Source organism: Dipodomys merriami, unplaced genomic scaffold (genome assembly GCF_024711535.1).
Source record: "Dipodomys merriami isolate MVZ:Mamm:240054 unplaced genomic scaffold, mDipMer1.0.p SCAF_6, whole genome shotgun sequence".
In the NCBI taxonomy this organism is placed as follows: Eukaryota; Metazoa; Chordata; class Mammalia; order Rodentia; family Heteromyidae; genus Dipodomys; species Dipodomys merriami.
In genome coordinates, this window is record NW_027206179.1 from 58992664 (window position 1) to 59017545 (window position 24882).

Consider the following 24882-nt stretch of genomic DNA (forward strand, 5'->3'; position numbering starts at 1 on the left):
TGTGAATTCTACACTGAGTGTCTGTGGCTCTGGCCAGGAATTTTAGCTACTCAGACAGCTAAGATCTGAGAATCACAGCTGGAAAACAGCAAGACAAGGTAGTCCCTGAGATTCTTATCCCCAGTTAACTACCCAAAAGTGGTAGGTGGAGCTATGGCTCAGGTGGTAGGTTGCTAGCCTTGAGCAAACTCAAGGGAAGCACCCAGGCCCTGAGTTCAAGCCTGAGTACCAGCTCAGAAAATAAAAATTAATAAAAACAATAAATCTGCTTAGTATCCTTTAATAGTTCTTCAGGGATTTATTTATTTATTTATATTGTGAAAATACTGTACAGAGGGGTTACAATTGCATGAGCAAGGTAATGAGTACATTTCTTATCAAGCATTGTTGCCTCCTGCTTTGTTTCCTCTTCCCATCCCTTCTCATCCCACCGCCCCCCACCCCTCATACCCCCACCCCAGCGCCAAAGTTGTAAAGTTTGTTTTTCGACATAACATCTTGTATATCTCATTGTTGCAATGGATCCACCTGTATCCCTATTTAAACAATTGTTTTTTCCCTTCCCCTCCACAAATTATACCAACATCAAATACAGTGAAAACAGGGGTTATACCATGGGAGAGGGACATACTAAGCAACAAAGAAATATCTTATAAATATATTAAAAACAATAGCAAGAAAGAAAAAAAACATTTGAAATCCTTATCTTGGGGTTCATTTCACCTAAAGTCAACTTATCTGACCATTTCTGCTTTTCTCAGACATATACCAGTCATTGCAAATAAGAGAAACTATGGGACCTATGTTTCTTTGGGCCTGGCTTACTTCACTCAATATAATTTTTTCCAAGTCTTTCCATTTCCTAACAAATAGGGCAATGTCATTCTTTCTGATGGAGGCATAGAATTCCATTGTGTATATATCCCACATTTTCTTGATCCATTCATCTACTGAGGGCCATCTGGGTTGGTTCCATATCTTAGCTATGATAAATAATTCTGCAATAAACATAGTTGTGCTGGTAGCTTTGGAATTGTTTGTGATCATTCAGGTAAATGCCCAAAAGTGGGATTGCTGGGTCATAGGGGAGCTCTATGTGGAGTCTTTTAAGGAACCTCCATACTACTTCAGGGTTTTAAAGAGAAAGTCTAAATACTTAATTTATTTTAAATGAACTTTGTAGAGAGCTGCGAGAGGCCGCACCTGGAAGATGGTGCCGGTTTCCGCCCTCCGCCTTCCCGATGGCGAGTGCTCTCTGTGGTAAACAACTCCTTCTATGGCTAAGGCAAAGAATCTGGCTTGCTTCTGCGCACCTGAACCTATTGGTGGTTCCCACGTGGCGTATCAGGGTTGGCTACCCAGCGGGTACTTAAGGCTGTGGGGAATTCTCCCCGGGGTTGGGGGTCACAAGATTACTAAAAGGTCCTGAATAAAGGGCAGAGAGAAGAGTCCGGTGTCGCGTCTTCCTTGCTGGTCGAGGCGGTAGCGACAGAACTTGAATGATCTGGAATCATTAACATTTTATATCATCTCTCCCACACATTTAAAAGTCTCTAAAGCTCCATCTTTTTGTCTTTTGCAGGGCGGAACACATCCATTACTTTCCTTTACTATCCTTTTCATCTTTTAAGTCTCAGGCAAAGGATGACACTTTCCCCTGACAAACTTTTACCAAAATTCTCCTGTGGGTTCCTAGAAATCTGTATTTCTTCAGCACTGAATATCATTCTTGGCTATAACTAGTTGTCAACTTGTCTACATTCCCTGCTGTAAGAAGTTTCCATATCTAGCTTATCCAACATCTTACCTCCAGTACTTAGCAAAACTGCTCAGGTAAATTGCAGTTCCTGCTCTATTCTGAGGCTGCTACCTTTGGTTATCAGTGTCTGTCATCCAAGGTATCTTCTTATAGCAGAAAAACCTTAGGATATCTTATCTCAATGTTGTGGAGCTTACACCCTACCTCTACCTCTCAGACAGCTGAAATTACAGGTCTGTACCACCTTGTTCTTGATGATGACATTAAGTTTCCTTCTAATAAAAAAAAGATTAAATAATATTTATTTTTACTAAAGAATTATCAATTATTTACAAGTTTAGAAAAGATAAAATACATTTTCTTTTGCCATGCTTTAATTCTTTCTTAAAAGAAGACTGATGATATATTATTCCCAAGTTTGATAATACTAATAAGCTATATGCCATTTTCCTAAATACTTGTTTTTTTCTTTAATATATGTCTGTTCATCCCTTTAAGTACATTAAACATGGCTTTTCTCTTTCAAACTCTCTTACTTCCCACTAACCTCAATAGATAATGGGCAATAACTACAAGTATTTGTCATTCTCAATATCATGTGAAATTTAGTGTGCTTGAATATCATCCATTGTATGTTTGTAATGTGTTACCAACATTTCATTAGTGTTGAATGAAAGAAAGTGTGATGGCAGAATGATACAACAATACAGCAGGATGGGAGGCATTATTATTTTTTCACAATATTGTTATTTACGATTTTTAAGTGACATATATGATAGACAAATAGATGGTACCAAAATTAGATTAGGAATAAAACATTTATGAGATGCTTTTCACTAATTAATTTGCTTTGCAGATATAATTCACTATGAAAAATCATTAGTGAAAATATCTGGTCACTAAATTAATCAAAATTTAAATATAAATATTTTTAAAAAGTATGGATAAGTTGAATAAAATATGATAGATATAAATTTGAATATTGGTTGAACTATTTCTCTGTCTTGGGCAAGTTGCTTCATCTTAAGCATATGTGTCAAGCAATGTACCTCTCTCTCTTCATCTATGTAAACTGGGACTGACAATACCTTAAGGATAATTGTGGGGTTTAGATGAGATTATATAAAGTAATATAGAGAAAGCTTGATGTATCTTACCTGACATAGAGCTAGAAAATGACTACCAGCTTTCTGCACCATGCCACATATTTAATTATTGGCTGGCTCCCCATCAGACTACCAGACAGACCCCTGGGCTCCCTTGAAAGACTCTCAGTTCCTCATGTCATCTTCTCTTCTGTATTCCTGCACCAAGCCTGGAGCATGGCTCATAGTGGTGTTTTAAAAATGTTTGTTAAGCTGGGCACTGGTGGCTCGTGCCTGTAATCCTACCTACTCAGGAGGCGGAGATCTGATGATCATGGTTCAAAGCCAGCCTGGGCAGGCAAGTCCGTGAAACTCTTACCTCCAATAAACTACTCAAAAAGGCTGAAGTGGTTCTGTGGCTCAAGTGGTAGAGCACTAGCTTTGAGCAGAAACTCAGAGAAGTTGCCCAGGTCCAGAATTTACTGACTTTTACTATTTTATTAATCTAGGACGCAAGTCATTCATCTCTTCCTGTGTAGATTGTAGGCAGAGATTAATTTGAAAGATCAGACTTGTCACCATGTTTTTAAAAGATTTACTTGTCATCAGCCACTTGAAGCTGATTTCTTTCTCATCCTTAATTATGAAATCTTTTTTCATTTTAAACTCTTACCATAGGCATTGTAAGAATAGCACTGACTGGTACAGTAAAAATAAGTCTTAAGTTGAAGATTTTTATTTTTATTCCTGAAAAGAAGTTTATGAATCCAGTGGTACCCTTTGTAGGGAATACTGAAGAACTCCAAATTTCATTGTCTTAAGTAACTTTTAAGAAGATCTGATTAACAACTGTCTCAGGGCCACATTCTGCATTACTGACATATTTTCTCATTATTCCTGAAGGCCTCCAGTGGTTACAGTGGTAGAGTACTAATAGAAATTGATAGCCTATTTGTTTATAAGTGAGTATTGATTTGCCCAGCTCTGATTACTGTGGAGATTACTTTTTCTATGTGTTTCCCTATTACCTTGAAGCCATGGTAAAAACCTTTTGTTTAAATTCAACTCATGCCTGCCTGCCTATTACAGAAGACCAAGTGCTATGTGAAATTTAAAGTACTTTTACGTCTATTCACCTGATGGGTTGAATGAACCATTATTTTTCCATTATGACAGAAAAGTTTTCAGCTTGGTGATTACGATGGATAAGTGAATAAGTGAATAAATACAATTTCAAGAAATTAATATATTGACACTCATTGGGTTTTAAAAAACTTCAGGTCAGATCTTGACAATATCAGTGGCCAATGGCAGTTTTCCTTCTAATTTACATCCACCCCAAAACTCACTCTGTATGTTCCAGTCCTTTTTCAGGGGATAGAAACCCGACTCAGTTGAAGTATCCTGGATAACATTATACTTCTATAATCCATTATATCCATTAGTCTCTTCCAAGGGCACTAAGCATACTTCTTGAGTTTAAGGATTACAGATCAGTTAATTCTATCCCGAGTAACCCAATGCCCTTGCTCTCTTCCCTCTTCTCTTTATCTAATTCTATTTTCTGTGATATTTTTTCTTAATCATCTCATGAAGTCTTTAGAAGTCTTCTTTATAAACTTCTCTTTGTAGTTATTTTCTTTTCCCTTTCTTTGTTCCACTTAGAAGTCAAAACATAGGAAAGGGAACTAAGTTAGAGAGTACACCTTTCTGTGCTATTCACTGTGTATCTCAGTTAATGATCCTCACTGGTATTTCAAACTAGTTATAATTATTACCTCTCCACATCGGTGAAAGTTTCAGGTCACATTCTAGCCAATGCAGGAAGTATTAATTTTATTGGTCTTAAATCAAGAAAAATGTTCATCTCATTTCTTTGAAAGAACCTGTAACTTTCAGAATCTTCTAAAAGAATTAATTTAACTCTGAGTCTCCTATGCACTCAGAGTTGACTATTCCTCATCTCCCTCTAAGTAAAGTGCGCACTGTCCCTTAAACATCAGTATTCAAAATAAACATTGCAGAAATATTTACTTAGTTGTATCTTTTGTTTTTAATTACAACACTTGAAAAACTGTTTCTATTACTTTTATTATAAATATACATGTTTAAAGAGTCATTATGGCTTAAAGGGGCTCTAGGATAAGTTTTGACAAAGCTCCATAATTTATTTTTTAGAAGTTCTAAACTACAATGTATTTTACAAATTAACCTTCAAAAACACAAAGAAATTCTTGATATATGATAGCATAGTCATCATTTGTCAGACAACTACCAAGAACATAAATTTTCTAGAGCCTCGAAACTTCGACAACTATTTCACTGGTAGTTTGTCTAAAGGAATATTTTTACTTTCAAGTAATGAAGTTATACCATAGTTAATTAGCATTTGATGCAATTATTATCATAGTTAGACTTGGTATATTGACTGAAACTAATATTGAGTTTGATGACTAGGTCTAAAGGCTTGAAAGGCTTTAATTTGTATTACATCTTTATGAGCAAGTTTTTAGTGACAAAACTTTCAATACATTTTCTACTTCATAAACTCCTTGGGCTGAGAGGAAATCACAATTCCTTGGGCCATTAGGTTAAACATTCAGTATGCCATTAGACCACAATACTTCTGTGAATAACAGCATGACATAAGATGTTTGGGCTACATTAGTCCCCATAAAAGTAACTGCAGATCTTTTTTGTCTGATACAGTAGCCAATAGCCACAGGTGTATAATAAACTCTTGAGATGCCACTAATTTAAATACAAATGTGCTGAAAATGTAAAACATTCTTTGTACTTTGAAGACTTAGAATAAAATATAAAAGGTATCAATTTTTATATCATATGATAACCTTTGGATAAACTGAATTAACAAGTAACTTATTAAAGGCAATTTTACCTGTTTCCTTTTCTTTTTAGATAGTAGAAACTTTAAATTATATAAACCACTTGCAATTATATTTCTGTGTATAGCCCTGCTGTATGTAGGATACATCTATGTAGAAAATTCTGCAGAGTCCTTCAGAGATGTATGTTCCTATTCTATTTTACTGGAAAAATAACTGCAGGATGAATTATTGTTTATTATTTGAGGAAGCGTTGAGTTTATTCAGGATAGGAGAGTTAACTTAAAATGAAGTGGTTGAGAATATGAGTTTTTATAGATTCATACTCAACTCTTATAACTCTGGGTCCAGATTTGACTAACAAAGTCAATGTAAAAAGCACAGAATATCATTTTATATATTTTAAAATGCTACCACATATTATTCTTGTTTTATTCTCAAGAGCATACAGTTGATATTTTTTCCTCCTAGAAATGGCTCTTGAGTCTCTTCACCACACACTAAGTACATAAGTACCTGAGAGAATACACCAGTCCCTCCATGGTAGTGGCTCACTATGGACTGATTATCAGACAGGGTCTCTGAAAAGACCTCCTAGGGTAAAAATATTGGTGTCAATGTTTTCTAAAGTTCTCCATCTCTGCAATCTTGAAGGTCCTCTTTGAGGACCTCCAAATAGATTGTGTAGCTTAAGATCAATTTCTCACAGGCTGCTTCATTCAGCCCAGGTACATCCTTTCTTAGCTTCTAGAGTGAATCCTAGGCAGTAAACAAAACTAACTTTGTTGACATTGTTATTGTTTCTCTTTGGGTTTACAATTTCTGCTTCCTCTAACAGATTTTCTTCTTTGTTTATAGTTTTTCACAGCTAGTACGTCATTTCTTACTGGTGGTGGTAATGATTAGAAATTTAATTTATGGCTGGGTATTTGGGGATCAGAGAATCTAACTGATCAGTCTCTTTGTCTATTTCAGAGCACAAATCAATAAAGCATATATTTTATGTCCATGGTAAAGAAAATAATCTCTTTGAAATCTTGAGCTAAATTCTAGCATCTCTTTGACCTGTGGCTGCTGCTGCAGAATAGATGCTGTGAACTCTGTATGTCTGTGATTCAGAAAGCCTTTCTCTTTTGCCTGAATAAGAAGTCTTTTCATTCCTCTCAAGGTAATATTATTACCACTTGTAAACTAAATGGGCTCTATTCTGATGGTTTTGTAGTGTTTGACAGGTATGGATATAAATCTAATTAACACAAAACAGGGGAATAGAACTTCTAATACTTCAACAGTGTTAGAATTTAAAAACAATTTTCTAACCCCCAAAAGAATCCAATGTCACATAATTAAACTGAATCATTGGATAAATTATGCTAACTTTATATTTTTGTTTTAAAAGCATAATAGTTTTATGTCTTTACCTTTAATCAACTCAAAAGTTATTTTTAAAGTCAAATTTGGATCTAGTCTCAACAGATTATAATCTAAACCTCATTAATTTACATTAGTTTAGGAGTATATAAAATGAAAAAAACACCATGTTCAATTAAACTTCTGACAATTTGTTTTTAATACCAGTAACTATAGTATGTCACCTATTAGTGGTTTACAAGTAAAGCATATATAATTTTTGTCAATTTAATTTTTCTCCTAGTGATATTATGATGTGGATTTAAAATGTTCTCAAAAGGTCATGTGCTCAAGAGTTGTTTTCCAGCCAGTGGTATTACTGAAGGTGATATACTCATTATGGTTGGGCCTAGTTAGAAGAAGGAACTCAAGCAGGAGCATGTTTTTGAAGGTATCTTGTTGTCCCAAGCCTTCTTTCTCTCTCTCCCTTCTTCTTCCCTTCTACTCTCCTCCTTCCAGGCAGCATGAACTGAGCAGCCTCATCCATTACATGCTTCCACCATCATGATGTACTGCTTTATCACTGAAATCATGAACTAAAATAAACTTTTCTTCTTTTTAAGCTGGTTATCTCAGGTATGTTTTATTGAAATGGAAATTTGACTAGAGTGTAAATAGAAGAACACTTGAGGAAGAGCTTAAAACAAAACCTGGCCTTTGGGCTTAACACTAAATAAGAAATGCATAAAATATGATCTTTGACATAAGAGATGTATTTTTATGTATGCTGCTTTACCATTGTGTTTCTGAGGCATATCAGCTTTGTACCACAGAGATTTCAAGTATATCTTGGTAATGGAAAAAAATTACTAATTTGATTAACATTCGACAGTACTCCCCCTCATTTCGTCAGGAAGGAAAGAAGGAAGAAATGAAGGAAGAAAAGAGAAGGGAAGGAAGGAAGGAAAAAAAAGTGAGGTAAAGAAAAAAAAGAACTGATATCAGATCATTGACTGTATTACTGCTTCTAACTACTAGATTGGACAAAAGAGACTTGTTAAAGAGCTTTGGTGGTATAATTGGGTGGGGGGAGGGGGGAGGCGGGGAAGGGAGGTGAAGGGTAAACAAAGGAGGAGGCTGCAATGCTTGGTAAGAAATGTATGCATTATCCTGCCCATGTAATTGTAGCCCCTCTGTACAGTATGTTCTCAAATAAAATAAAATTAAATTAAAAAAAAAAAAGAGCTTTGGTGGTAATGTAGTACAGACTGGGGATTGAATTCAGGGTACATTGTATAATGGTATTCTACAGTGATCTATACTTCCTTACTCCTCCACCTTAAGACACAAAAATGCACGTGCACATGCACGCGCGCACGCACGCACGCACGCACACACACACACACACACACACACACACACACACAAATAACTGGCTAAAGTTTAAGGAGAACACAAAAAATTATCTTTATATCCTTATCATGTATATAAGACATTTCATTAAAAAAAGACTGAAAGCTAGAAATGACAGTACTTACTTGTAATCTGGGCACTTGTGAGGCTGAGGCAAGAGAATCTCAAGTTCAAGTTTGGTCTGGGCTACATATGGAAACCCAGTCTCAAAAAAAAAAAACAACAAAAAAGATTGGAAATGTGGTTCAGTGGTAGAGCACTTGCACCTACCTAGAAAGTATGAGGCGCTGAATTTAAATTCCAGTACTGCCAAAAATAAAGCAAAAGAAAAAATAAAACCAACGGATTCAGTTTTCAGTAGACTGTGGAATTTTTAATTTCTAATTTGCATCTCTAACTTTAAAATAAATAACAAGTAAATCTGATGTTTATTCAATTTATTGTGTTAAAAACTTGATTCTATTATTAATATTCAGAACATTACAAGGAAATGCTTTGTAAATCTTTACACTAACAAATTGGAGAATCTGGAAGAAATGTATGAACTAGCAAATATGGATATGCCCAAACTAAACTAAGAAGATTTAAATCAAGGAAATAGATCCATAACAAATAATGAAATAGAAATGACAATAAAAGACCTCCCAGCCAAGAAAATCTCAAGACCACAAGGATTCACAGCCAAATTCTATAAGGCCTTCAAAGGAGAACTCACTCCAATACTTCTCAAACACTTCAGTGAAATTCAAAGTGAAAGATCACCACCAAACTCATTCTATGAAGCCAGCATAACCCTCATCCCAAAACCAGATAGGGACTCATCAAAGAAAGAGAACTAGACCCCTTTTGATGAACATTGATATAAAACTTCTCAATAAAATCAGAAAAACCACATATTATGATCAAAAGGATGCAAAATTGGTTCAATATATGCTATTCAATTAATGTAATTCAACACATCAATAGGAGCAAGGACAAGAACCACATGATTATCTCAATAGATGCAGAAAGAATATTTGGCAAGATCCAACAACACTTTATGATAAAAGCTCTGGAGAAGCTAGGAATCCATAAAACATTCCCCAATATAATAAAGGCTATATATGAAAACCTACAGCAAGTATTATACTTAATGGTGAAAAAGGAAAACCATTTCCTCTAAAATCAAGAATGAGACAATAATGCCTGCTCTCTCTACTTCTCTTCAATATAGTATTGGAATTCCTAGCTAGAGCAATAAGGCAAAAGACAAACATAAAGGGGGTCCAAACAGGGAAAGAAGTAAAACTCTTGCTCTTTGAAAATGGCATTATCATATATATATATATATATATATATATATATATAACCATTTATTCCTCTCCTAAGTTATTGAGCTAATCAAAAACTGGCAAACTAGCAGGGTGTAAAATTAATCCACAAAAATCATATCTAAGATATGGAACCAACCCAGATGTCCCTCAGTAGATGAATGGATCAAGAAAATGTGGTATAATATACACAATGGAATTCTATGCCTCCATCAGAAAGAATGACATTGTCTCATTTGTTAGGAATGGAAAGACTTGGAAAAAATTATATCAAGTGAAGTAAGCCAGGCCCAAAGAAACATATGTCCCATGGTTTCCCTTATTTTCAATAACTAGTATATATCTGAGACAAGTGGAAATGGTCAGATAAGTTGATGTTAGGCAAAATGAACCCCAAGATAAGGACTCAAATGGTTTTTCTTTCTTGCTATTGTTTCTAACATATTTATAAGATACTTCTTTGTTGCTTTCTATGTCCATCCCCCCACGGTATAATACCCGTTTCACTGTATTTGATGTTGGTATAATTTGTGGAGGGGAAGGGAAAAAACCAATTGTTTAAATAGGGATACAGGTGGACCCATTGCAATGATGAGATGTACAAGACATTATGTCGAAAAATGAAGTTTACAACTTTGGTGAGGGGAGGGGGAGATGGGAGGGCAGGGATGGTAAGGGGAAACAAAGGAGGAGGCAACAATGCTTGATAAGAAATGTACTCATTACCTTGCCCATGTAACTGTAACTCCTCTATACGGTATTTTCACAATAAAAAAAAACAATAGCTTTTCTGTATGCCAACAATAAGAAGAGTGAGGCTGAAGTCAGTAAAGCAAGTTCTTTTGTAAGAGCCTCAATGCCCCTCCCCCCCCAAAACCCCCAGTAATTAACTTGACCAAAAATATGAAGGACATCTATGATGAAAACTTTAAAAACCTGAAAAAGGAAATAAGGGCAGGGAATGTGGCTTGGTGGTAGAGTGCTTGTCTAGCACGCATGAAGCCCTGGGTTTGATTCTTCAGTACCATATGAACAGAAAATGCCAGAAGTGGCATGGTTCAAGTGGTAGAGAGCTAGCCTTGAGCACAGAGAGGATCAGGGACAGTGTGCAGGAAAGAAAAAAAGAAAAAAGAAGTTAAAGTAGATTTGAGGAAGTGGAAAAACCTCCCATGCTCCTGGATTGGGAGAATTAACATTGTGAAAATGGCAATACTGCCCAGAGCTATTTACAGATTCAATGCAATACCCATCAAAATCCGAACAACATTCTTCAGTGATCCAAAAATTCAAACTCAAAAGGCAATCCAAAAATTCATATGGGATAATAGAAGACCCTGAATAGTAAAAACAATCTTTCGCAGGAAAAACAGTGATGGAAGAATATCAATACCAAACTTCAAACTCTATTACAAAGCTGTTGTTATAAAAAACAGTTTGGTACTGGCACATGAACAGGTCTGAGGACAAATGGTATAGAATTGAAGACCCAGAAATTAATTCAAAGATCTATGTCTGCCTAATCTTTGATAAGGGAGGCAAAAACACAGTATGGAAGAAAGATAGCCTCTTCAACAAATGATGCAGGCAGAATTGGCTAGACACATGTAGAAAACTGAAATTAGCTCTTTATATATCACTCTGCACCAAAATCAATTTCAAATGGATCAATGACCTCAATATAAAATCAGACATCCTAAAAATATTATAGGAAGGAATAGGGGAAACACTAGGGCTCCTTGGCACAGGTCAAAACTTCTTAAGTAGGAGTTCCGGGAAGATGGCGGAGGAGAAGCTGGAATCTGAACAAGCTCTCGCATAGAAAGTAGTTTTAGAGTTCCAGTGAACAGTCCTAAGCCAGAGAATCACACCAAGTGTGCCATCACAGGACAGAGAGTTAGACAAGAGAGGGGAAGCCAAGGAAACGCATCAGCTGCCGCTCCGGCGGCGGGGTCGCGGCGGCGACCACCGCCGCGGAGTCATACCTGAGACACAGAGAGTAGGGGACGAAGGAGCCAGACGCAGCGGACGAGCGGATTCTACTCAACACCAACAAGAACCGACAAGGAGCGAACATCTTCATCCTGCTGTTTGCAGACCAGAGACGACCCAGGATCCAAGACTCGGCGTGAGTACAAGCCCGACGTCCTCACTCCTCAGGGAGCAGAGGAGGGAAGGCCACCCCTCCCCCCCCCAGCACCGGTGATCTCCATCTTGGATACCGACAAAGCTCGGAGGAGCTGCTAGCTCCAGCTCAGGCCTTGGAATAAAATGAGTCATTTAGCAGGTCACAAGAACTTAACGGCGAAGTGACCTGCCAGACTCAGCTCCATCCAGGGAAAAGTCACCCAGCTCAGGCGCCAGCCATCGGAGTGCCGTGCCTCACTGGGTAACCAGAGCCAGAGGCTGCCCCTCCCTCTAGCAGCCACCACAATCAATTGAAAAACAGAAACCCTGAGAATGGCTCCAGGCTGGGCGCTGTGAGCTTTATCACAAAATAGCCCCAGGGAAAAGCTACTGTTTGTTGAAAGGCCTCAACTCTACCCAGAACCTAGCCTCATCACCACATCCCCCTCTTTTGTGACTCTCAAAGCAGACCACCCTCCCAGAATACTAACCTGGGAGGGGGATCTCAAAATCTTGGGTAAAGCAGAGCATTTTTCTGCCTCTTCCAACCAACCGACTTAAGAAACCAATCAAGCCACAGGACCTCAAGCTGACCAGAGACTCCAACAAGAGACTGGTCGCAGACAAAAGGGAGATACAGGATTCTTCCCACTCCTCCCCCCCCCAAAAAAAAAAATCAAAAGACTTTTTTTTTTCTTTTTCTTCTTCTTCTTCTTTTCTTTTTTTTGCTTGTTTTTTGTTTTTTGTTACCTTATATATATATATATATATATATATATATATATATATATAAATTTTTTTCCCTTCTAAAACTTTTATTAATCTTTAATTTTTGCCTCTTCTGAAAAAATAATTGTTTTCCAGTAACTTTTTTTTTCTCATCTTATAATTTTTATTTTAGGAATACGTGAATGAGAGTTTTCCTTTCTTTTCTTGTCTTCTTTCTCTTTTTCTTTCTTTCTTAATTATCTTTTGGTTTTTTATCTAGCTCTACTGAACTTCTGATCTTTTCTTCTCCCTTTCCCATCCTTAAAGCTTTTCACATCTCCTCTATGTCCCTCCCCTTCTCTGAACATATTCACATTCCTCTCTAAATAGACGGTCTTTTAACCTCTATAATAACATTAATTTTTACGTTTCTATTCTTTTTCTGGTCTCTCTTTATTCCCCTTTCCGTCTCTTCTTTTTCTCTCTCTCTCTACTTGCATCCTACCCAACCCATTTCCTGCACTGTGATTAGGACATAGTTAACTCTCCCTGTGCCTCCCCACACCAATCTATTCCTATTTTTTACCCACATCTCTCCCTAATCCTAATAATTTCTGGTTTTCCAAATTCTTTTCTGCGGTTCGAAGTCCTTTAACATATAGTCGTTTGATGCTGAATAGATGTATCTGTTGAACTAGATTGTATCTGTAGACTATTGACTGTACAAATGCAAACTTTGGTTGATGGTTGCCTTAAGATAGTGTTCTAGCACAAAACTGGTGCAATCTTTAGCTCAAATGGGCCGAGTAAGCCGGAAAAACACAAGAAAAATGGCAAATTTGGGTATCTCAATTCCCAACCTTGATAATCAGGGATTAGAACAGATAAAGAATAATCCAGAGGAGAGTTCCCAAATAGCTCTACAAACACTAATAGCAAACATGATAAATGAGAAGTTTGACAATGTACAAAGGACTCTGTATGAGCGTGATAGGGAGAGAGAGGAGGCATCCCAGAAGTTTATACAGGAATATCATAAGCGTGAGGAAGCTTCTCAAAAACTGATACAGGATTTGCGTGAACAACTTGAGAATACTCAAAGAGAAAGGGAGGAATGGCATGAGCAGGCAGAGAACACTCAAAGAGAACTGCAGGAATCCCACAGAAGGGAGGAAACTAATCAAAGAGTAATTCACGAATTAAGAGACCAGGTAGAGAATACACAAAGATCACTAAAGGCATTCATGGAATCCATTAACAAAGAGCTGAAGGAAGTCAGGGAGACCACAAAGGGAATGCTGAATGGAACCCAACAGAAGGAATGGGAGTCCAAAGAAACCATAACCAATCAACTAAGTGATTTGAGAACAAACACTGAACACCAAATTAAGGAAGTAAAGAAATTCATACAAGACCTAAAACAGAGCTTCAACAAAGAACTTGAAGCCATCAAAGCTGACCAATTAGAAGGAAAAGAGATAAAAAACAAAGTAGAGAGTCTTGACAGCAGGTTAGACCATGCAGAAGATCGAATCTCAGGGATTGAAGACAGCCTAGATATTATAGAGAAAGAACATAGAACCATCCAAGACAAGGCCAAGAAATATGATAGGTCTATCCAACACCTGGAAGACACCATCAGAAGGCCCAATCTAAGGATAATGGGTGTAGAGGAGCACCTAGAAACAGAAGTTAATGGTCTAGGAAATTTGTTTAACAGGATCCTAGCAGCGAACTTCCCAAACATACAAAAAGATAGGCCTATAAAGATACAAGAAGCTTTTAGAACCCCAAATAGACCAGACCAGAATAGGACATCCCACCGTCACATTATAATCCACACAGGATCAACCCAGACCAAGGAAAAGATCCTTAAAGCTGTCAAGGAGAAAAGGTTAATCACCTATAAAGGGAAACCAATTAGAATTACCTCAGATTTCTCAGCAGAGACAATCAAAGCAAGAAGAGCCTGGAATGACGTATGCCATGCCCTAAAAACAAACAACTATCAACCAAGAATACTGTACCCAGCTAAACTCTCCTTCATAACTGAAGGCCAAATAAAAACCTTCCATAGCAAAGAAAAATTGAAACAATACATCTCCACCAAACCAGCCCTACAAAAGATTCTTAAAGATGTCCTACACATAGAAAACCAACAAGAACGCAACAAAGGCCAAGAAACTGCACTCAAACTGAGAATCCAAGAACCTTAGGAAGAACCCAGTTTTCACAGCCCCCAAGAAGGTGGATAACATGGCAGGAACTCCCAAATACCTCTCAGTCCTATCTCTTAACGTTAAAGGACTGAACTCTCCAATTAAGCGACATAGACTGTCTAGTTGGATTAAAAAACAAGACCCCTCTATCTGCTGCCTGCAGGAGTCACATCTTGCCCGTAAAAAAAAACATATTTTCAAGGTTAAAGGCTGGAACAAAATCTACCAAGCAAACAGCCCTCATAAACAGGCGGGAGTTGCAATCCTAATATCAGATAAAATAGATTTCAAATTAAAATTCGTGAGAAGAGATAAAGAAGGTCGCTACATACTAATTAAAGGATCTCTCCTTCAGGAGGATATTACAATTCTAAATATCTATTCGCCAAACAATGGAGCACCCAAATTTATCAAAGAAACACTACTTTCCCTCAAATCCCATATAGATCCAAAGACATTAATTGTTGGGGATTTTAACACACCACTCTCCCCACTAGATAGATCAACTCGGCAAAAACTCAACAGAGAAACTGCAGATCTAAACAGCTGCATAGATCAACTAGACTTAACAGACATTTACCGAACATTTCACCCAGCAGCATCAGAATACACGTTCTTCTCAGCAGCACATGGAACGTTTTCTAAAATAGACCACATTTTAGGCCACAAAGCAAACTTGTCTAAATTCAGAAACATTGAAGTTATACCTTGCATTCTCTCTGACCACAAGGGAATAAAATTAGAACTCAACACCAAAAGCCACCAAAGAAAGTCCGGTATCACATGGAGGCTGAACAACACACTGCTGAATCATGAGTGGGTCATGGAAGAGATTAGAAAGGAAATTCAAATGTTCATGCTATTCAACAAAAATGAACACACAAATTACCAGCTCCTCTGGGACACAGCAAAGGCAGTACTCAGAGGCAAGTTTATAGCTCTGAGCTCCTACATCAACAAATTGGAGAGATCGGAAACTAACAATTTAATGACACATCTAAACCTCCTTGAAAAAGAGCAGCAAGATAAACCCCAATCCAGTAGACGGAAAGAAATAATCAAAATTAAATCAGAATTAAATGAATTAGAATCCAAAAAAACTATAGAAAGAATCAACAAAACAAAGAGTTGGTTCTTCGAAAAACTTAACAAAATTGACAGATCCTTAGCAAACCTTATCAGAAAAAGGAGAGAACACACCCAAATTAATAAACTCAGAGATGAGAATGGAAACATCACCACGGAAACAACCAAGATTCAGAACATTATAAGGGAATACTTCTCAAAACTTTATGCTAATAAGTTTGAGAATTTGACAGAAATGGACCTTTTCCTAGCTAATATTGACATGCCAAAACTAAACCAAGATGAGTTAAACCAGTTTAACAGGCCCATATCAAGCATTGAAATAGAAACAGCAATAAGAGACCTCCCAGCTAAGAAAAGTCCAGGACCAGATGGTTTTACAGCGGAATTTTACAAGGCCTTCAAAGCAGAGCTCACACCAATACTCCTCCAACTCTTCAATGAAATTGAAAGAGAATGCTCACTACCGAACACATTCTATGAAGCCATCATAACCCTCATCCCAAAACCAGGCAGGGACTCATCAAAGAAAGAGAACTATAGACCCATTTCTTTGATGAACATTGATGCAAAACTTCTCAACAAAATTTTGGCCAATCGACTTCAACAATTCATCCAAAAAATCATACGCCATGATCAAACAGGATTCATTTCAGGGATGCAAAGCTGGTTCAATATACGCAAATCAATTAATATTATTCATCACATCAACAGGAGCAAGAATAAGAACCACATGGTTATCTCAATAGATGCAGAAAAAGCAGTTGACAAGATCCAACACCCCTTTATGATGAAGGTTCTGGAAAAATTAGGAATCCATGGAACATTCCTCAATACAATAAAGGCTGTATATGACAAACCTACAGCCAGCATTATACTCAATGGTGAAAAACTAAAGCCATTTCCTCTTAACTCAGGAACCAGACAAGGATGCCCACTCTCTCCACTTCTCTTCAATCTAGTATTAGAATGCCTAACTACAGCAATAAGACAAGATGCAGACATAAAGGGGATACAAATAGGGAAAGAAGAAATAAAACTCTCCCTCTTTGCAGATGACATGATCTTGTATTTAAAGAATCCCATAGACTCCACTCCCAAATTACTCAAGCTGATTCAAAACTTTGGCAAAGTAGCAGGTTATAAAATTAACCCCCCAAAATCAATGGCTTTTCTATATGCCAACAATGAGAAAAGTGTGGCTGAAATTAGGAAAGCAACTCCATTTGTAATAGCCCCACAAAAAATAAAATACCTAGGAATTAACTTAACCAAAGAAGTGAAGGACCTCTATGATGAAAACTTTAAAATCTTGAAAAAGGAAATCAACACAGAACTTAAAAAATGGCAAAACCTCCCATGCTCCTGGATTGGCAAGATTAACATCGTGAAAATGGCAATACTTCCCAAGGCTATCTACAAATTCAACGCGATACCTATCAAAATTCCACCCTCATTCTTCAAGGAAATAGAGGAGGCAATCCAAAAATTCATATGGAACAATAAAAGACCCCGAATAGCAAAAACGCTCCTCAACGGAAAGAACACTGCTGGAGGAATATCAATACCAAATTTCAAACTCTACTATAAAGCCATAGTAATCAAAACAGCTTGGTATTGGCATAAGAACAGACCTCAGGACCAATGGAATAGAATTGAAAACCCAGAAATGAACCTACAGACCTATAGCCATCTAATCTTCGATAAGGAAGCTAAAACAATAGAATGGAAGAAAGACAGCCTCTTCAGTAAATGGTGCTGGCAAAATTGGTTAACTACATGTAGAAAACTAAAGCTAGATCCTTATATATCACCCTGCACCAGAATCAACTCCAAATGGATCAAAGACCTTGAACTCAAAGCAGACACTCTGAAAACATTACAGGATGGAATAGGAGAAACCCTAGGTCTCCTTGGCTCAGGTCGAAATTTTCTGAATAGAGACCCGGAAGCACAACAAATCAAAGAAAGGTTGGACAAATGGGATTGCATAAGATTGCAGAGCTTCTGCAGGGCAAATGACATAGCTGGCAAGATCAATAGAAAGCCCACCGATTGGGAGAAGATCTTTACTAGCCATACAACGGACAAGGGTCTCATATCTAAAATATACTTGGAACTCAAAAAATTAAACCACCCAACAACAAATCCTCAAAGAAACAACTGCCCAATAAATAAGTGGGCGAAAGACTTAAAGAGAAGCTTCTCTGAAGAAGAAAGAAGGATGGCCAATAGACACATGAATAAATGTTCAACATCCCTAGCCATAAAAGAAATGCAAATCAAAACAATATTGAGATATCACCTCACTCCAGTTAGAACAGCAAAAATCAAGAACTCTAATAACAACAGATGCTGGAGGGGATGTGGACAGAAAGGAACCTTACTTCATTGTTGGTGGGAATGTAAACTTGTTCAACCACTTTGGAAAGCAGTATGGAGGTTCCTCAAAAGACTTCACATAGATCTCCCCTATGATCCAGCAATCCCACTTTTGGGCATTTACCCAAATGTTTACAAACAAGACCACACTAAAGCTACCAGCACAACTATGTTTATTGCAGCATTATTTACCATAGCTAAGATATGGAACCAACCCAGATGCCCCTCAGTAGATGAATGGATCAAGAAAATGTGGTATATATACACAATGGAATTCTATGCCTCCATCAGAAAGAATGACATTTCCCCATTTGTTAGGAAATGGAAAGGTTTGGAAAAAATTATATTAAGTGAAGTAAGCCAGGCCCAAAGAAGCATAGGTCCCATGGTTTCCCTTATTTGCAATATCTAGTATATAGGTATGAGTCAAGCGGAAAAGGTCAGATAATGTGATGTTAGGAAAATGAACCCTTAAATATGTATTTTAATGTTTTCGTTTCTTTCATGCATGTGTTTCTAACGCATTTATAAGATTATTTCTTTGTTGCTTTGTATGTCCCTCCCCCACAGTGTAACCCCCGCTTTCACTATATTTGATGTCAGTATAACATGTGGAGGAGATGGGGACAAACAAGTCGTTTAAGGATTCAGGTGGACCTGTTGCAACAATGAGAAGTACAAAATGTCATGTCAAAACCAGCTTTACAATGTCGGTGTGGGAGGGGGAGGGGGGTATAATTGGGTGGGGGGAGGGGGGTAAAATTGGGTGGGGGGAGGGGGGAGGCGGGGAAGGGAAGTGAAGGGTAAACAAAGGAGGAGGCTGCAATGCTTGGTAAGAAATGTATGCATTATCCTGCCCATGTAATTGTAGCCCCTCTGTACAGTATGTTCTCAAATAAAATAAAATACAATTAAAAAAAAAACTTCTTAGGGCTGGGAAGGTGGCTCAGTGGTAGAGCACTCGTCTTGCATGCTCAAGGCCCTGGGTTCAATTCCTCAGTACCACATAAGCAAAAAGAAAAAAACCGGAAGTGGCGCTGTGGCTCAAGTGGTAGAGTGCTAGCCTTGAGCTGAAGAGCTGAGGGACAGCGCCCAGACCCAGAGTTCAGGCCCCATGACCGGACCCAAAAAAAAAAAAAAAAAAAAAAAACTTCTTAAGTAAAGATCCAGAAACACAACAAATCTAAAAAAAATTGATACATGGGATTGCATTAAATTGAAGAATTTCTGCATGGCAAAGGACATAGCAAACAAGATAAATAGAAAGCCAACAGACAGGGAGAAGATCTTTACTAGCTATATGACAGCCAAGGCCTCATACCTAAATTATACTTAGAGCTCAAAAAATTACACCTCTTCCCCAACAAAACCTCAAAAAACAACAACAATCCTATGAATAAGTGGGCTAAAGACTTAAAGTGAGACTTCTCCGAGGAATAAATAAGAATGGCCAATAGACACATGAAAAAATCTTCAACATCACTGGCCATTAAAAAAATGCAAAATAAAACAACGTTGAGATTCAACCTCACCCCAGTTAGAATGGCCATTATCAAAAAAGCTAATGATACTGGGGGGGGGGAGGATATAAAGGGATGGGAAGGGGAAACAAAGGAGGAGGCTACAATGCTTGATAAGAAATGTGCTCATTATCTTACCCATGTAATTGTAACCCCTCTGTACAGTATTTTCACAATAAAAAAAAAAGCTGATGATAACAAATGCTGGTGGAGATGTGGTCAAAAGGGAACGCTATTACACTGCTGGTGGGAATGTGAACTTGTTCAACACTCTGGAAAGCAGTATGGAAGTTCCTTAAAAGAATAAACATAGACCTTCCCTATGACCTAGCAATCCCATTACTGGGCATTTACCTAAATGACCACAAATAAGGCCACAGTACAGCTACCATCACAACCATGTTCACTGCAGCATTATTTCTCATAGTTAAGATTTGGAACCAACCCACAAGCCCCTCAGTAGATGAATGGATCAAGAAAAAGTGGTATATATACACAATGGAATTCTACGCTACCATCAGAAAGAATGCCATTGCTCCATTTGGAAGGAAATGGAAAGACCTGGAAAAAAAATTGTATTAAGTGAACCAGATCCAAAGAAACATAGACTGCATTGTTTCTCTCATTTGTAATAACTAGAATATGTCTAGGGTATTCTTAGCAGAGGGTCATAATGGCTTACTAGGTAGGTGCATATGACCATATAAAATGATGCTTACTGAAATTAACTCCAAGAAATGGAAATGAGGTTTTCTGTTGTACTGTTTCAGTTATTTCTTCTTTCTTTTTTTCCCTTTGGTTTATTCCTTGTTGTCATTGTTTTTGATTTCTGTACCCTGAATCTCATATATAAGTTTATCTGATTTGGGGAAGGGAGGGTGAATCGCAGAAATAGTGAGACAAAGAGTGAAACAATTCAACTCACTAGAAACTGCATTGGAAATGAACTTTACAACTTGTGTGTGGCGGGAAGAGATTCCAGGAGGAAAGTGGGAGAAAATGTTTAAAACCTTACTTATAACAAGACCACACTAAAGCTACCAGCACAACTATGTTTATTGCAGCATTATTTACTATAGCTAAGATATAGAACCAACCCAGATGCCCCTCAGTAGATGAATGGATCAAGAAAATGTGGTATATATAAACAATGGAATTCTATGCCTCCATCAGAAAGAATGACATTGCCCCATTTGTTAGGAAATGGAAAGACTTGGAAAAAATTATATTAAGTGAAGTAAGCCAGGCCCAAAGAAACATAGGTCCCATGGTTTCCCTTATTTGCAATATCTAGTATATGTATGAGTCAAGCAGAAAAGGTCAGATAAGGTGATGTTAGGAAAATGAACCCTAAGATATGTATTTAAATGTTTTTTTTCTTTTATGCATTTGTTTCTAACGCATTTATAAGATTATTTCTTAGTTGCTTTGTATGTCCCTCCCTCACAGTATAACCCCTGCTTTCACTGTATTTGATGTTGGTATAATTTGTGGAAGGGAAGGGGAAAAACAAATCGTTTAAATAGGGATACAGGTGGACCTGTTGCAACAATGAGATGTACAAGTTGTCATGTAGAAAACGAACTTTACAACTTTGGTGTGTGTGGGGGAGGATTAGGTAGGGGGTGGGGGGAGGCTGGGAAGGGATGGGAAGGGGAAACAAAGGAGGAGGCTACAATGCTTGATAAGAAATGTACCATTATCTTGCCCATGTAATTGTAACCCCTCTGTACAGTATTTTCACAATAAAAAATAAATAAATAAACCTTACTTATGTAACTGTTACATCACCTTTGTAGTAAAATTTAAATTGAAAAATAGCTACACTACTAAAGACAAATTATAATTCAAGGAAGATACTCACAATTCGAACGAGCCAGGATAAGGTTGATGTTGATGTTGAATAATGTGTATTGTAATGGTAGGGTGGGCTTTGATCATCTTCCCACGTTTCATAACGCTCTGCATAAAACACTGCTCTTTTGGGGTTCAAAGCACCAATTGGCTATAAAAAGATAAAAGGAATCATTTTATTTAATATGCTCAGATTACATATTCTAAGACTGTCATTTTCCTGAAAGTGACTACTAATTCATTTTAACAATAGAGCGTACATTTTTATATTATATTTTTATGAACTAGATTTTTATATTGATTAATAATCATTATGCTTGCTAAAACAAAATTAGCCAAGAGGACTATTCACATGTGTAAAGTTTATAGACTTATACTAAGAATTTTAGTAAATTAGATTACAAAAGTTGAGTCAGTTAAGGCCAAGTAAATATTATGATATTTTCCTGCCTACTTACTTCACCTAATGAAGATTTAGCCTTGGGTACAAGAAACTCAAGAAGAACAAGGGAAAGCAATGACCACAACATTGTAGACAACCATATTATAGAAAATGGCCTTCCCAATACATTGCCAGGAGAAAAAAACAATATGTCTCCATATTGAGCACTATTGAAATGCCAAACCCATTCTGTTATTTTGCAGACACAACTGCTATCCATTTTATTACTTAAAGTACAAAGGAAAGAGAGAAGAACTAATCAAGAAAATTCACATTCCCTTTTAAGTGATTTGCTATGGCACTAAGCCTTCTCCTCTCAGGACCATTCTTTTACCCATTATGATATAATACTACCAGTGAAGTAGCTGACTATATTATCTCCCTTCAATAAAGCATGTGTTAATTATCAAATCACTGTCTCAAACTTCTTAAGACAGCCAATTATTGAGAAGTTCTATACAATATTTTCATATTACAAATAGAAAATACCCTTAACCTTAGTTTAAGTTTTTGTTTGATTTTGACTTTTGTATATGGAGTCCACTCTCATGAAACAGCTATAACTATTTTGCTTTAAATTGCAAACAGTAAAAATAAGTTTTTATAGGAAATACAAAAGATAAGTATTAAGTGCTATATCTTACTACTTCATTTCAAAATTTAATATTAATAGTTAACAATGAAGTTCCCCCAAGGCTTCATTTTAACAAGAGAAGTAGTAGAAAATTAGTGTTTCCATGGGACATATAATGTTACACAAGAGATAAAGATCAATTTATAAATTGCTATGTGCCTTTTCTTTTGGTCCCAAGAGACTAATTCAAATAATACAACGATATCAGTGGTTGAAAGTCTATTATAATCTCCATAATAAACTCTTCTTCGCAAAGGTGCTTAGCCTGAATATTAAAATTCTTTGCAAATTATGCTCATTTTTGTATGCTCATTAATTGTATCCTAACATGATTTTAAAAATTACTTACTTATTTTTAAAGGCTTCATTCTAGTGTATAAGAACATTAATATTATAAAAATTTAAAAATACTTTGTCTTCATTTTTATAAAACGAAGTAAAAAGTATAAAGCTTTGGCTTAAATATTTTTTTTTCAATACCCAAAGGCTTAAGTGTTATTCTATGGTATATTTCACTAGTTACCTACAAAGTCTTTTTACTTAGCTGTAATAAAAGAAAAGCATTTTTGTCAAACATTACATAAGATCTTAATATTATTTAAACAAACAATTCATTTTAGTAAAAGGGTAATTACTATTATATAGAGTGGTTGGAGAGTGTATTACTGAATTAAAATGAATTTTTCATTTAAAATTGCCAACGTATTTTATACTTTTCTAGATGTGCAGATTTAGCTAATTCAATAAGTATATTTTTCAAACCATTTACAATGTTATACTACTTTGTCTTGAATATGCTAATAGATCTTTCATTTGTATAAAATGTCTGCCCAATCCCTGGGAATTGCTCTTATCTGATATTGTTTGTTATCTAAGCCCTCACAAAACATTCTTGAAAAGGGGAACAGAGTCTCTCCTCTAATCTTTTCCAGCCTTTTCCTCAACTACTGGAAAAGGGATAAAATAAACATTTACATTTTCCATCTTACTCAAGTTTCATTAAAGTCACTTTAATAGTGTCTTACAGAATAACGCTTTGTAGGAATCAGCTGCACAGTATTAAAGTCTGAGCATGGCTCCATTAGAAACTCCTTAAGACTTATAGCTAATTTTGTGGTTTTTGTCTAATGCAGGTACAAATGAATTTTATAAAATAAAAATAAAAATAATTTCACCTATGCTTGGTATTTGTCTATCATTAAACTTCTACTAGCTAAGAAATTTTAAATCATTTGAAGGCAAAAGCTTCAAAATATTTAGGAAATAAGACTATACCTGTGTATGAGATCCAAATACATATCATATCATACCACAATTTATCTACTCATCAATTATCTACCTACCTACCTATTGATATAGCTGCAAGTTTGCCATCCTTTAAAAATTTGTACAAACAGTGCAATGTTAATACCTTTTGAATTTGGCAGATGAATAAGATAAGAACTCTGGTGAAAAAGCAAGGCCATAATTAATAGAATGGATATATTTAAACTGCTGTCTCAACTTTTATCATAGTTCCCACTGGGCATATAAAGTCACCATGTGCTTTTTAATACTTGCCCTATAAAAAAAAGTTTCTCTGAAAGTTTAAAACGATGTTAGATCAATTACTGCTTTGTTCTTGTGAGGCTTTATTTTACAAGGGAACACTATAACAAATAATAGAAAATCAGAAGAGCAAATCATGCTAAAATAAAAGATATAATTTCTATACCTGTAAAACAATAATTTTGATTTGTAAATCTGCCATGAAGTCTACATAGTTTGCATAAATACTATTTTCTTTTCTTTCTTTTTTCTTCTTTGTTTTCCTGAAAACAGTTTGGGTATGTATTACAATGGAGTAAAACTCCTGGAAGATTCTTATATAGATTTGGAAGATTATTATATAGATTTACATACTAAGTGCTTTGACAAATGTTATCATTAATGGACTTGTTTATCTTCTGTATATTTTATTCATTCATTCATTTGCTTATTTTTACATGAACCATATTCATTTTGTTTTCATTACAACAATGCACAAGACCAAGAGATCTCTGATTGCACTATTTGGTCATTCTGTTTAATTGATCTTCTCTGGAGAGGGGATATTGCTATGTAGCCAAGGATGGCTTTGGCAGAGAACTTGCAATCCTCCTGCTTTTGCT

The 24882-nt window shown here is 36.4% G+C and overlaps 1 protein-coding gene across 3 annotated transcripts in view; it reads right to left on the bottom strand.

The window, feature by feature from the left end:
• Nbea (neurobeachin) overlaps positions 1-24882 on the bottom strand; it is a 536577-nt gene that overhangs the window by 61363 nt on the left and 450332 nt on the right. For all 3 annotated transcript variants that reach the window (XM_070002976.1, XM_070002975.1, XM_070002977.1), the window contains one exon: positions 21667-21807. In XM_070002976.1, coding sequence (XP_069859077.1) covers positions 21667-21807 — 141 coding nt within the window. The remainder of the gene's footprint in view (positions 1-21666; positions 21808-24882) is intronic.